At 42.2% G+C, this 14633-nt stretch overlaps 1 protein-coding gene across 1 annotated transcript; it reads right to left on the reverse strand.

Annotated features, from left to right (window-relative positions):
• Positions 1-12808: 12808 nt before the first annotated feature.
• Positions 12809-13369, reverse strand: LOC124240869 (interferon beta-like). Its single transcript, XM_046664040.1, has one exon. It carries the CDS (start codon positions 13367-13369, stop codon positions 12809-12811), a length of 561 nt encoding a protein of 186 aa, XP_046519996.1.
• Positions 13370-14633: the final 1264 nt, after the last annotated feature.

Here is a 14633-nt window from a genome sequence, read left to right on the forward strand (position 1 = left end):
TGAGATTCCAAGTCTGGCTGTGAAGAGTTCCTTGCAACAGTGTTCGGTTCTTTTAGATTCCACATATGAGTGAGATCATACAGCATTTGTCTTTAAGACCCAGAGGGTTCTAAGGGGCATGTTGCATTGAGTCCAGAGACAAGTTACCCTAGAACTTCTGACAACCTTAGTACCAAACATGTGAAATGTGCTTATCTGGACTCACTGGGGTTACAAGACTCTTACTTATCTAACCCTTCCTGGCCTGTATTTACCACCGTACTCTGTGAAATGGATAAGAAAGTAATAGGCCCTAATCCATCCTAATACCAAATCTGACGCTGCTCCTCACCAGCTGTGTCTCTGGGGCAAGAACCTGCCCTTCTCAGGACCGCACACCTCCCCACAGTGTTCCGAGCTGCATGTGAGGGCATGTAAGTCGAAAGAGTATGTGTGAAACCACATGCAAAGTGCTGTGTGCAAGTGAGTGGCTATTCTTCAACACAGCTAGTTGTATTATTTCGGACTGTTGATCCAGCTTGCCATGGTAGTTTATACAGAATAGTTTAGTGGTTAAGGAATGTGTTTCTGGAGGCAGAGTCTGAGGGTTGGATCACAGCTCTGCGATTTGCTAGTAATGGAATCTTTGCAAATAACATAAACAGCACGCTTCCTAGTTTCCTCCTCTTTTATGTGGGGGACAATAATGGTATTATTTTCAAAGATTATTGTATTAAATGAGTAAATGCACATTAAGGGCATAAAGAGTGCAAGAGATTGGTGGTTGCCAGAGGTAGGGGCTGGGGATTGGGCGAAATGGGTGAAGTGGTCAAAAGGTACAAACTTCCAGTTACAAGCTAAATAAGTCCTGGTCTGTAATGCACAGCATGGTGACTATAGTTCACAATACTGTATTGATATTTGAAAGTTGAAGAGAGGAGATCTTAAAAGTTCTCATCACAAGAAAGAAAATCTGAACTATGTGAGTTGATAGATGTTAACTCAACGTATTGTGGTCATCATTTCACAATGTATACTGCATCAAATCATTATGTTGTATACTTTAATACAATGTTAAATGTCAATTATATCTCAATAAAACTAGGAGTCGGGGAAGAATCCTTGGGGGACTTGATGCACTCATGCTGGTGACCGAAGATTTGCTCATGACCTAGACGGATGCTGTGGGAGGATGAGAGGAGAATTAGGGGCAGGAGTGAGGCTCAGGGTGAGCAGAGCAGAGTCTCTCTGTGAATTCAGGACTCCAGGCCTCTGTGAGCACTTGACCCATCCTGACAGCCCACAGCCACCTGGAAGGAAGCAAGCGTGACAGTTGCTCAGAGCTGCCAGGCATAAGAATCTCCATCAGCACACCTGGACTCAAATCCCAGCTCTGCCAGCCACTAGTTGTGCACCCTGGATGCATCACTTCACCTCTTAGGGTGCTGGTCTGTTTATTTATAAAATGGACTTGATAGAATTACTGTTCCACCAAACTGACAGGAGGATTTAATAAGGTAATATATTGTTTACTTTGTAGATGGCACATAAATGGCCAGACCCATTTTTGTTTCTCATCCCTATCTTCTGTGTTTGCTGAACTCTCTTCCCTTTGATACTGAACTTAGTCACTCGCAAAGGACAAAGGGACTGAAAAGAAAGTTTCTTTTTAAGCCTTGTTAGTGTTGAGGGTCTTTGTCGATCTTGGGTGACCGGTGACAAAGTGTAACTTAGATGATTGACTATGACACAAAGAGCGCTGGTTATACATTCAGAACCGGCTGTAGGTCCTATCTGTGCCACTCACCACGGCTTGCATGGGTGTCCTTGAAGACATCACTTCCCAACTCTGACCTGAATATCGCTCCTCACTGCACCTCCAACGAGATTCTGGATGAGAGAAAACTGCAAAATGCTGCCCAAGGGTGAGTGGGTTTAGGACGAGGTAGAGGAAACAGGAATCCAGTGGGCTGAGACACTCACAATGTTGTGGTTACTGGCATTCTCTGCTTGGCAGCTGAATATACTTTCCCCTGAGGGATCCTCACATGGTCAGGGGCCTGCACTACCCTTTACTGAGATGGCCCTCTTTGTCTGGACTGGGCTAAGTTCCCAACCCTTTGTAGAACTTGTATCTCTGAGGCTAAAATGACAGGTGAGTGAGGAATGAGCAACCTGCCTTTTCTTGCTCACTTCTCCGAACAAGTGTTCAGATTCATTTGAGCATTTGATCAGACTTCTGTTTCAGATGGGATTTGGTGACTTGTTGCATAAGAAGGATACAGAATGGGATGGTGGTGATATTTCTGGCTTGGAAGATTATGGGATGACGATGCTTTTGGCCTACTAGTGACATCAAGGGGAGAAATATGATTGGGCTTTTATTTTGTTGCACCTGAAACATAGTCATGATTGCTGTTAAGCTGGAAGGACCCTGCACAGTAACACCCATGTCAAGGATATTCAGTAGTCCTAAACTTCATTTCTGTCCCTGTCATGATGTCAAGGCCGCAGCTCACATTGAACAAAAGGCCTCTGTTGAAACCTGCTGTCCACGTCATCTACAGTACAAGAGCTTTGCTTGTAATGGTGTTTTCCATCGTGGAAAGGCAGCACACCGAGAGACAAGATGATGCTTATAAAGTGAGAAAGACCTGAAGTCAATTCCAGGTGCTCTTTTAACCATCTGAGCTGTAAGGAAAATGACTTAACCTGAGTCTATACTTTCTCATCAGTAACAACTCGTACCCGGGGTGGCAGTGAGGGTTTTTATGTGCCTGGCACACAGTCATCTCTCAGATGCTATTGGTCCTATTTTATGGGATCAAGGACAGATTGATGAATTTTAGAAACTAAAGAACACACTCACAGCTCTGAGGGTCAGAATACCAGCAAGGATCACCCAAACCTTGTCCAGTTCCTGAAGTCCCCATCCTTTGGAGGACCAGAGCAGGAACACTGATGACATCAATATTGCAGAGCTCCACCAAGGGTCCAAACTCTGATTTTGTTTTTCTCTGATTGTAAATTGATCTGATGAGAAAGTGTATGATATCAACAATTCTATAATGTAGATTTGTCATTTTTATCCTTCACACCTTAATCAAGACAATGAGCTTTAGAAACATTAAGTGATTTATCCAAGGCCACACAGTTACCAAGTGATGAGGTCAAGATTCAAACCCAAGACAGTCTAACTGCAAAGCCTGATCACTCTAATTCTGTTTTGCTGCATCCTTGACAATGAACAGCTTTTCTAAAAAATGAAGAGGAAGAGCCGGCTTGTTACCAGTCGTTCACTCCCTATGCAGTTATTCCTACTTAGCACGTTTCTTAGGTTCTGAGTGTGACTGTCTGTGTTCACGTGGTCCCGCTGTTCCCAGAACGTTGCTGACTGTGTCCCCAGATTTCTGGGGTCCAGGATCTCTGCAGTATGCGCTGCTGTAGCTGTCTGAGGGGGAGACTTTCAGGATGAAGCACCATAGGCAGTGAGAGGAGCTCGTGCATCCTGACGAAGCCCTTCCACCCTACACATATGGCCCCGGGAGCAGAGGGAATGGATAAAACCTCTCGGACTAGAGCTTCCTAGAAATCAATAAAAGGCCAGCAGCGTTCTGTCAGGGGCTCGCTGAGAGGCGGATGGCATAGGAGGGCTGTGGGGTGATCTGCATGGCCTCTAGCCAGCAGAGAGTTTGAGCAGAGCCGGGTTTGTGGAAGGACTCCAAGTGTACTTCCAATCCCGAAGTGGGTGTGTCTCAACTTTAACATAGGCCCTTGGGAGTTCTCGTGAATCTCCCTTTCTAGGGGCCAATAATGTTGTGAACATCCCCACGCTCTCCTCTCACATTCCTCGCCCGGTTTTAATTTGTGCATCAGGTTTGCCATCAGAAGTTTTTGGATAAAGTATATGCAAGCAAGAAAATTGGCTTCTTTGAAAAATAGCATTAGTGCCCATAGTTTAAAAACGAACCGTGTGGTCTTATTCATCAAACTTGTATCTCCTCCCACTGGTCAGCAAATTAGACTCCTCTCCCCAGTCTCTTCACAGTTAGGTGGGGCCTTGTGAATGAATCCTGGACAGGTGAGTGTGTCAGAGGTTAGGTTTTCTCTGCACAGGTCTGGCCCATGAAAACACACCCATGTGGCCCACCAGGCTTTTTCCTTTTACAACTGAATGGAATAAACCAAAGCGCCAAAGCCACATGTAAACTCACATATTTAAGATGGCCAAGGCACTAAGTAGAAGGTGCCTGGGTCCCTGAATCATTGTTTGGACGAGAGCCGACCAGAAGAGTCATCTGATCAGGAATGCCTGAACTGAGGTGGTCCATGAAGGGAGGATAAGCCTGCGTGCTGCTGAAATCCTGGTATTTTCATGTTGATCTGTTTGAGCAGCTAACATTACCTTAACAGACAGAGGTCTGTAACAACATCATGTGACAAAGAAGGTTTTCCACGAGAAGTTACATTTCACATTCTAGAGACAGGAAATGCCCTCCCCCAAATGGAAAAGACAGATGAAAAATGTATTATCATAAGGTAAACATAGATCACTTGCTGTTTTGAACAATTTTTTCAACTCAGTATATTTGAAATATAAAACCTTGATTTTGATTTCATGTATTTTATAGCTGGCACAGAAAATCTGGTGTAGATTCCTTTCTTGGATTTGACAGACAATAATACAATTGATTGGGGAGTCATAAGACCAGTTTTGTTTCCTGATTGTCTTTGGAATTTAGTAAGTGGGGAGAAGCTCGCTTCGTTCATCCCACCGACAATGTTGGAGGCACAGCAGCTGTATTCCTTCTGCTTCAGACAGCTGTTGATTCCTTGGAAGAACATAGGGACAACACTCCCAAGTAAGGACAAGCCAGAAGATTTTCTGCTTGCTTCTTCTGTTTCATCCCGCTGTTCCAGACCGGCTGCAGAGTCCTTTAACCCGCAGATCTTACTCCAAGCTGTACCGTAGTCCTCGGTGTGGGATAGGCTGAAGATCCGTACTGCAGTGTGTACGGATGAGGTTGAGAATCTGATGACAGAAACAGGCGGCTTGTGACTTCTGCATGTTGATGTCCCCTATTTTGTAGTCAAACGTGTTAAAGCAGGTCTTGCCATTCCGGTGTGACGGAGAAGTGATCCATTTCAGAGATCTCAAAAGCATGAAGATTTCCTGTTTTTCACACTGATGAGACCAGGATGGGTTGGAGTAAGGCATCATCAGCACTGTTAGCGAATAGATTACGCCATTGAGTTCTGTGATTCAGGGGACCACGGTGACACTGAGCGCATGGCCACCGCTCAACAGCGCCCGCAAACTCCCTTCGCTGCCCCCAGCGGCCGGCAGGGGGCGCCCGCACTCGCCGTGACCGACCCTCCGGCGCCGCCCGCCCAGCGGGACCCGCCTGGGGCTCCGGCCGCGGACACGGGGAGACCCGGCGCGTCGCCGTCCGCGGGAGCCCGGCCCGGGCGAGGCGCCGCGGGGCTCAGGGACCGCGCGGGGCGGGACAACGCGGAGCAAACGCTTCCTTTCGGCCCGACGCCGCGGGGAGCTCCGCCGGGGCCCCGCCAGAGCCTTCCGCTGCCTGCGCCTGCCCGCGTCCATCCTTCCCTTTCTCCTGGAAGGTCGGGGCCACACCGTTTCCAAGAGCGCGCGCTCATTCGGGGACCGGCGGCTCGAGGTCAGAGCGTGCTGTGGGCTGTTTCCAGGTTCAGGAGGCTTTCTGGGAGAAAGACAGGAATTCAGGGAAACGGAGACGCAGCTACAATCTGGACACAAATCTTCGGAATATTGGGACCTTAGTGGAATGAGCTGGGGGGCTCGGCCAGTGCCTGGGTCAGGCTTCTTGGAGCCTGAGGCAAAAGGCAAACTATTTCCCCCTGTATAATTGTTTTTATTTTTTTTTCTGGCTAATTTTTCCTACAGCGTTAAAGGTGCTGAAAGCATATTAAAAACTGTATTAAAATTCACAACACTGTTTTAAGTTTCAAATTTTTAAATATATCCAAACCAGATTTCGTTATAATTTTACTTCCTTTGCTGTAATACAAGTAAATTATATATACTTCTTTGATAATCTTGTTTTCATTGTTAAGAATTGCTGTTTTTGAAATTGTTGTGATCTGAAATAATTTTAATGAACTTTTAGCTCACTGAAGTTTCATTTGCAACATCCCCCTGTGACTAGTATTTTCTATAAAATGTTCAAAGCCACTTGCCAATTTGGATAAGGTTCCACTAAACCAAATCGGTGAATCATTTTAGAAGATCCAAACAGGAAACCGATTTTATGTTCCAAATTACTGACGATGAATCTTGCTTAAAACCATTTAAAATGAAATTTCTGCAGAACTCCAATCCTCCAAAAATTTAGGAGCCAAGTCAGTGGCTGCTTTTTGAAAATCAGATGCATTCATTGAAAATAAATTTTCATTCATTGAAAGTAAATAAATCCGAAGACACTTGTTTTTTTTTGTATTTCCATCTCCAAGTTGAAATTAGGATTCTATAAACCCCTATCCTCTAAAATATGCTTATATCCCGTAATCATTGATATTTCATTCAGTGATTCCTACATTTCCAATTTCATAATTTTTGTTTCTGTTTATTTTCGAATTTGGGAAGTGCACTCATGTCTGTTACGTTTTACATTCATCAACATATGTTCAAAGTTACTGTCTCTCATTTGTTGTAAGCCAAAGGGTGGGCCTTCTGTGAAGCCGGCTGCTTTTTATGTAGATGAGTTCTTTTCATTGTAGAGCATTATTAACTTATCTCACTCAGTTCTAAATATCATCCCACCAAGTGAAATTGCACACAAATGTATAATGTATTGGTGCCAAATTGCTTCAGATTCCTGCATAATGTACATTGTCATTTGATATCATATCTTGCAGTGTTTGGTACACAGCTGTAGTTTGTGTGTGAAGCGCCATGACTGCATTTGACCTTGATACCCATCAGGTTCTCTAAATGTTTTTAAGGTAGTTTTTCAGACAGGCAAAACTACAAAAATGCATTTATCCTTTGTCCAATACTTAAAAATGTTATCATATTTCAAGTCAGAAAAGCAGCGTTGTTGCAGATTAAATCAACCTTATGAGTTGAATAAATTATGCACAAATTTAGCATCATCATTTCTGAGGGAAATAATGGACTGTTCATTATTGTATGCACTTGCCGTCTTTCTGCTATTTTCCTATCCTTGGCCAAGAGCATTTTTATGTCAATATGATATTTTTTCCGTTTATTAATTTCATAAGCTAAACATTTCCAAGTTTTTCTTTCATTTCAATAAAGTCAATAAATCTTTTTTCTATTGTTTTGTCATTTTTCTTAATGAGAACATCCCTAAGTCTGACATATTTGTTCACAATGGGCTACGAATGGTGTATAAACAAAAAATAAGGTAAAGTATTTTTCTTATATTCTTGATAGTAGTTCAGATCTAATATGGTTTCCTAGGAGAATTATGAATTTCTTTGGAAGTTTATTACACAAATAAGACACAGATCCCTTGTTATAATTATATTTCAACTAAATTTAGAAGCATTCCATCATTGGACTTCCAGTGATTTCTTGTGATCCTCCAACAGCTAATTTTTTTGGCAGGAAACATAACAACATATAAAATCCTTGCAAAATTTCCATTTTGGTTTCTCTGATTTTATCACTGTCAGTATAGCATCATCTATTAAATTGTAAGTTTGAATAGAGTTTAAATACTTCTGTTTTAGAAAAGCATCAGGATGAAAGATGGAAGTTTTGTGGTTACAAAGTCGTTTTAACTTCTAACTTTGAAACTTTTTTTGTGTGTTTAGAATATTTCATTCTGTGTTATTGCTTAAATTGTATGCATGGAAAACAAAATGTTCTTTGGAATAATTATGCCAATCCCAATGAATGAATTTGCTATTAGCATATTTATTTTTAAAATATAGATCTTGAAAATCTTTGGCCATCACGTGAAATAGATTTTCTAAAACATCTATCTTGTCTCTCGTGTAAGGTGACCAGCTCTTTAGAGAACCAATGTGAGACATAGGCAAACCAGACCAAAAAAATTATATGGATATAATTTATAATCAATAATTTTACATGTGTTACTACTTTAACATAAAAATGTGAATAGATGTTTTCTTCAAATTATATCTTACTTTGATTATTTACTTTCTTGCAGCATAAATGCTACCGTATCAGCAGAACAACCATAGGACTAATTAAGTGACAATTAGTAGAAACTAATACACTAATTAAGCCCAATCTGTGTGAAAAGTGTTCTATTTTTTCTATCATCTGTTACAATTAATTGTAACTCTTTTGAACTATTTATTGGCTATGCAAATTTTGTTGGTTATACTATTGTGTAGTCTTAAGATATATACATACAAGACTTCTGAAAAGGAGACCTAAACACAACGGGACTGAGCACAATTATTTATATTAAATAGTTGAAAACAATGCTGTTTCTTTCTGTTCTATGATGCAGTAGGATATTTTTACTCTTTTCCAGTAATACTTCCCCGATTGGCCTGCAGTTGGGGGAGCATCCTTGTTTTCTTTTACGGAGTGGGAAAATGGAATACAGTCAAATGCAAAGCTCCTTTTGAGTTGCTGCTCTGCTCTTATCAAGTCCACATTAGACTGATTCCTGGGTCCGTCTAGGGGGATGATATCAAGCTAAATCTCCTCTGAAAAAGTGTTTGAGCATGAAATACTTACAGCAGCATTTCTTTGTACTATCCTGTGAATAGCAGAGCAGGCATTTTCTGTGAGACAACATGCTAACATGCTAGATGCCCAGAAAATACTTCCACTGTGCTCTGAGCTTTCTCTCTCTGCTGGGTGAGGCGCGGTTCTAACCCCGCGTGCCTGTGCTCTGCTCCTGCACAGGCCTGCAGACCCCGCCCCGTCCCAGAGTTTCCATTAGGGGGCGCCAGTGTGCCCGTCACCAAGAGCGTCAGGGGAGCCGCAATCACAGCTCCTCTTGGCGAGTTTTGGTTGACCGTGGACCATACAGACGATGATGATCTGTAGTATTATGTGAAAGCAGGTGTCTTTTACTGTGTTCAGAGTCTCAGTAACTTGCAATCTTATTTTCTTTAGTTCTTAAAATATCCTATGTGATGGTTACTACGATTATGCTTTTTTTTTAAAGATGAGAAAACACAAAACTGATCATTTGATTTCACCACAGCCACAGATTTCGTCAGAAAGCAGGGTTTCTCCCGCCTCCCAGTGCCGCGTCTTCACTGGCACTGAGTCTTCAGTTCGCTGCACTGTCTCTGCTGAGCTGTAATTAAACACGGTCATTGCTTTAATGTCTGTCTTTCCTGCTTCCTGGAAGGGACCCTACGTGGAGGCAGAAAAATGTCAGTATTGAAGAGAAGCAACGGGACAAGGGAGAAATGTCTGGATTGAGTTGGGTTGGGCGCGGACAGTCTGGTATTCTAATCCAGACTTTTAATGACCGTGTCTTCTTGGGAAAATTGTATAACCTATTTAGTAATAGTAATAATATTGAAAATAATATTTACCTTACAGGTAACAAATATATGAGAGAAAAAGTCAGCCACTGTATGTAAGGCGATGAAGAGACTTTAAACCATCAATGGTGGCCGGTAGCTATGACCTCAGAGGTTCAAGAGCTTGTGCAGGAGCAGCCCTGGTAGGAAGGTCGTTTCCTTTCTTTAAGCTTTGTTTTTGATTTATAACTTACGTATAGTAAAATGCACTAATGAGTATATATCTTGTATTTTTAGGTATAGATGATACCCAGATCAATATATAGAACATTTTCAGAATCTCAGAAATCTTGCTGTGCCTTCTCCCACTGCATAGCCCCAGGCCAAAGGTAACCACGAATCTATGGCCTCTGTTACTAGATATTTGCTTCGTCTGTTTTTGAATTTTATATAAGTGGCATCGTACATTAGGTAGCTCATATCTGTCCTTTAATCCAATATGTCTGTAACCAAGTCACTCTCCAATGAAAACTATGTAATTTCCGGTTAAAAAACACGTCTTTGTCAACACTTGTTTTGTAATTAGGCTTATTGTTTTCGATTTGCATTTCTTCAAGAAATAATGATGTTAAAAACATTTTTCAGGTGCTTATTAACCCTTTTGTGAAGACTCTGTTGAAGTCTTTCTCCATTTTTCTTTCTGCCCTTGTAATGGATTTTTAGAAATTCTTAATTTATTCAGGATATGAGTCTGACACTTCATTTTCTCGATTACTCCATGCACTCTGTGGTTGTCTTTTCACTCTAGTAGTGTTGTCTTTTGATGGTTGACGCTCTTAATCATAATATAGATCAATGTATCAATCTCTCCTACAATGGATGAGGATTTTGTGTGTCCTGTATATGAATCCTTTGCCTACCTTAAGGTCAAAAAGATACATTTATATGTACTCTTCTAGAATATTTATAGTTTTAGCTTTTACATTTAGGTCTATGATTTATCTCAAATTAATTTTTATGTAAAGTTGAGGGATGAGTCAAAGTTCTCTTTTGTTCCGTATACATAGCCAATTGTCCAAGCTCCATTTATTGAGAAGCATACTCCTTCCTCCAGTTCAGTTAACTGACACCATAATTGTGATCAGTTGATGGTATTTGGATGGGTCTGTTTCTGCACTCTCCATCAGCACACTATAGCTTTATAATAATTCTTGCTATTTGGAAATATAAGGCTTCTATTTGTATTCTTCTTTGAAATCTCCTTGGTTATTTCAAATCCCTGGTATTTGCATATCCAATTCAGCTCAGCTTGTCCATTTCCACACAAAACTTGGCTGTAATTTTATTTGGATCACATAAGGTCTGTAAATCAATGTGAGAAAAACTAAAATGATAACACCATTGGGTGGTCCAGTCTATGAACATGGTCTATCCATTCATTTATATAAGTATTTTTAATTTGTGACGCATTTGTTGTTAATCATAGAGAAGTTGTTGGGGGACGGTAAACTGGAGAGGGCACAGAGAGTCTGGCTATCCTCTTGGTTGCTCTAGACACTGCCGATTACTCTGCATTTCTACGCGCTCATCTTGTTTTTGACTCCAAGTCAAAAGGAAGCAGGCCTGTGAAGGGAAATGGCAGAGCTGGTGGTTTGGAGTTGTAGCGTGTGGGGGATGGAGGGAGTGAGGAGGTTTATTGTTTTATGAGGACCTTGACAGGCTTGGGACAACAAAGGCAGCAGACCCACCAGGATGGCACTTCTTGGGTCCACAGCGGGTGTGTTACCTCCGTCAGTCAGAAGAGGGAGCTCCGGGCTCTGCCCAATCTGTCTTCTCGGGAACCCAGGGCTGAGGTTTCTTCTGAACGCTGAATCCCTGAAAGGGAACTCAGAGCTCTGTGCTGCCCCAGGAGAAAATGCCTTGAGACAAATAAAGTCTGTATGTGATTCTTCCCTTTGTACCCTTTTTGACCTTCACTCACTAGCTGTGTGACCTTGAGGCAGTTACTAAACCTTTTTGAGACTTAGTTTCCTGACCTGTAAAATAGCCATCACTTCGTGGTCCTACCGGAGGGATGCTTGTGAAGAGGACTAAATCCGGTTACATACATCAGAGCTCGGCACACTGCCTGGATGGTAGCTGCTCATGGCAGGAACAGGCATAATAATGCACGTTCCCAAGGGGTTCAGCACAGACAGAAAGGCAGCCATGCTGTCAGGGGCCCAAAGAGCTCCTGGGAAATCTCCAGTTTCCCAGTGTAAGCTCTGGGAACCTCAGCGCACTATCTCTCCCACCTGAATTTCCTTGTCTCCCCTGCTTCCCGGTTTCTCACTGGCCTGAGACTGGAGCTAATCCACTGCACCTGCCTTGGCCTTGGGTTTGTGGAGAGTGTGGCCTCGGAGATGCAGAGCAGCAGGAAAAGTGAGTACCATTTTCCTGGAATTCTGATGAACAGGACAAGGGGGCCCGGCTGCAGACTTGCTTCTCTGGAAAAATAGCAAACCCAGCTAGATGGCAGGGGTATAAAGCAGAGTTCTTTCTCCCTCTGGTGTCTGTGCCCTGGAAGGAGACAGAGACGCCGGTTCCCCGACACACTCATATGGCTTGGGTATCCCATGAAGAGTACCATAAAGGGATGCCACTTACAGTGTCCCAGAAGTGGCTGAGACGTGCCCTGTTTAGGCTTGCGGGGCAAGGAAATGTTTTACAATCCTGTGGGGTTGAGGGGGAGGGGGGAGGCAGAGCATCCCGCAGAGAGTAGGGATGAGCTCCGGGCAAACGCAAGAGCTGACATATTCCTCTGGACAGCCTGAGAGCCATCAGATTGTAACTGTGGGGCCAGAGAGCGGGGCACAGGGTAGAAGCAGCAGCCCCGTCCTCTGGGTCCAGAGCCCCTGCTTGTCTCTCCCATTTCAATTCCGTTTATATGGGGGCTCAGGCGGCATTTCTTCTCCTATACGGTGGAGGTCCCCTTCTCACCTCTTATCTTGTATATTCCGTGTGGTTCCCTTGGATTTTAAATTCCTTGAAGGCAGGGGCCAGAAACTATACTAGTTTGCAGGCACATTTTACAAAGAACATTTTACAGGTGGTTTGCAATTTTTAATGTGGGTGGTTCTATAAATCAAGTTGAAATTAAAACAGCCATGTTGACTTTTGTTTCATAAATAATTTATTTCCAAGGTAAAGGTTTAAATAAATAAATAAATAAATAAGTTAATTCATAAGTTAGTAAAAAACTTAAAGTCTTTAACTGTCCAATGCAGTGTCTTAGCTGTCAGTCACATCAAGAGCCTCTGCTGGTGAGGACGCCTGCAGTCACTGTCAGCATTGTCCCTTCTCCGAGGTGCAGGCTGGGAGATCCTCAGTTTTGGAGGTAATCTATGAGTCCGTTAAGGAAGGCCAAGCTTCTGAGCATTTCCGCTTGGACCACTGTCCAGGCACAGAGGCTGTACTTCTTGGCCTTGAGGTACTGCGTGATCCTTCCGTAGTATTTCTTCAGGCGCAGAATGGTTGTGTTTCCCCAGGTGGAGCTTTCCTCCTCCATTATTTCCTCCAGGTTTGTCTCCAGACGGTCCATCTGCAGATGGACTTCCACAAGCAGGTTCTTAACGATGGTCTCATTCCAGCCAGTGCTAGCGAAATTTCTTCTGAAAATACGCAAGGTGTGCTGGAGCATCTCATAGATGACCAATGTGGCGTCCTCCTTCTGGAACTGCTGTGCTTGCTCAATCTCCTCAGGGACCTGGAAGTTCATTGTGTCCTCGAGGCATTGTTGAGGGGCTCCATTCAACTGCCGCAGGAGCTTCTGACATGCTGAATTGCTGCTTCTTAGTTGGGACTGAAGCAAGTCATAGTTCACAGAAATAGCCGTGGTGGAGACACACAGCAGGAGGGCCATTGGGAGGATCCACCTGTAGGTCATGATGAAGACAGGAACAGCGTTGCCTTTACTCCCCAGGAGCCCAAGTGGAGGCGGCAAGGGCTTGAGGTTGAATGTCCTTCTTCCATGAGTGTGGGCTATTTATACGGGATGGTCCTCCACCCTTTCTATTTCAGAGGAATTTCCCACTTTCACTTTTCCCTTTCTGTTTTCATATGTCATGAAATTATTAGTAGTCACCAAAACTCTTTTTCTTTAAGCTCCTAACTATTTGATTTTACATAGATTAAGGGAAAAGATATACAAACTCTGATGATTTCTATGGTTTTGTAAAGTTTCAGTGAATTAGTAAATACCAAAGGAAAAAGGAAACCAAATCATTTAGGACTCTACTATTACAGGGTTCTTGCATTTGGCAAAGTAGTTTTGTATTTTTTTTTCTTTTAGTATTATGAGATTTTTAGGGGGAGTTCTTGGTATGAGAATTTTCTTTTTCATAAGAATAGATTTAATTCCTGATTACACTATCACAAAACAATAAATATATGCAGTTTTTGATTTTACAAAAGATACCTACTTTTTGTATCTAATATCGGATAATGTTCAACTAAGTTGATCTGAGTGTTTTGTAGGGCCTTAACCATTACAGCAAGATGCCACATAGCTTTCTCAGCCTTATTTATTGCTTTATTTGGCAATCTCAATAATCTAGAGTATAAATGAAAACTGGGGATGAAGCAATAGCTCGAAGAAGACAAAATGAGTGTTAAAAGCTCATGGTCCCCTTGAAAGGGGGCCAGTGTGACCATTACTGAGGGCCAATGTGTTCTTACTTTGTACACATTTTTAACATATCTAAATATCTGATTTTCCATTCCCATGCTAATAGATACCACATATTAGAAGGAGTTTTAGAAGGAAAATGGGAAGAAAAGAAATCAAGCAATGAGGGGATGTTCCCGTTGAGACAAATGATTCTGTCTCAATAGTTCTGAGGCCATTTTTTTTTGTTAGAGTGTGGTAAGTGATTTTCATTAGAGAGGAATCAGTAAAAAATAAAATTATGATTTTTACCTCCTGTTTATAGAGGAAGGGAGACAAGTCATACATTTTTTAGAGGTTTCAATAGAAAAATAAGTTATATTAATTATGATATTTAAAGTAATTATTTTCAGTTTTTAGAAAACTTTGCATTGTCTTTCAACCTGAATTTCCTGAATCCCCATGTGTGCAAGGAACTGCACTATGAGCTGCTGAAGATTATAATCCCACTCTCCTGGATCATACAATGAAGTAGGAGAGAAGA

Source organism: Equus quagga, chromosome 6, assembly GCF_021613505.1.
Source record: "Equus quagga isolate Etosha38 chromosome 6, UCLA_HA_Equagga_1.0, whole genome shotgun sequence".
Taxonomy (NCBI): Eukaryota; Metazoa; Chordata; class Mammalia; order Perissodactyla; family Equidae; genus Equus; species Equus quagga.

Coding starts and splice junctions, on each gene's coding strand:
- LOC124240869 (XM_046664040.1), bottom strand. CDS start 13,369: ATGACCTACAGGTGGATCCTCCCAATGGCCCTCCTGCTGTGTGTCTCC.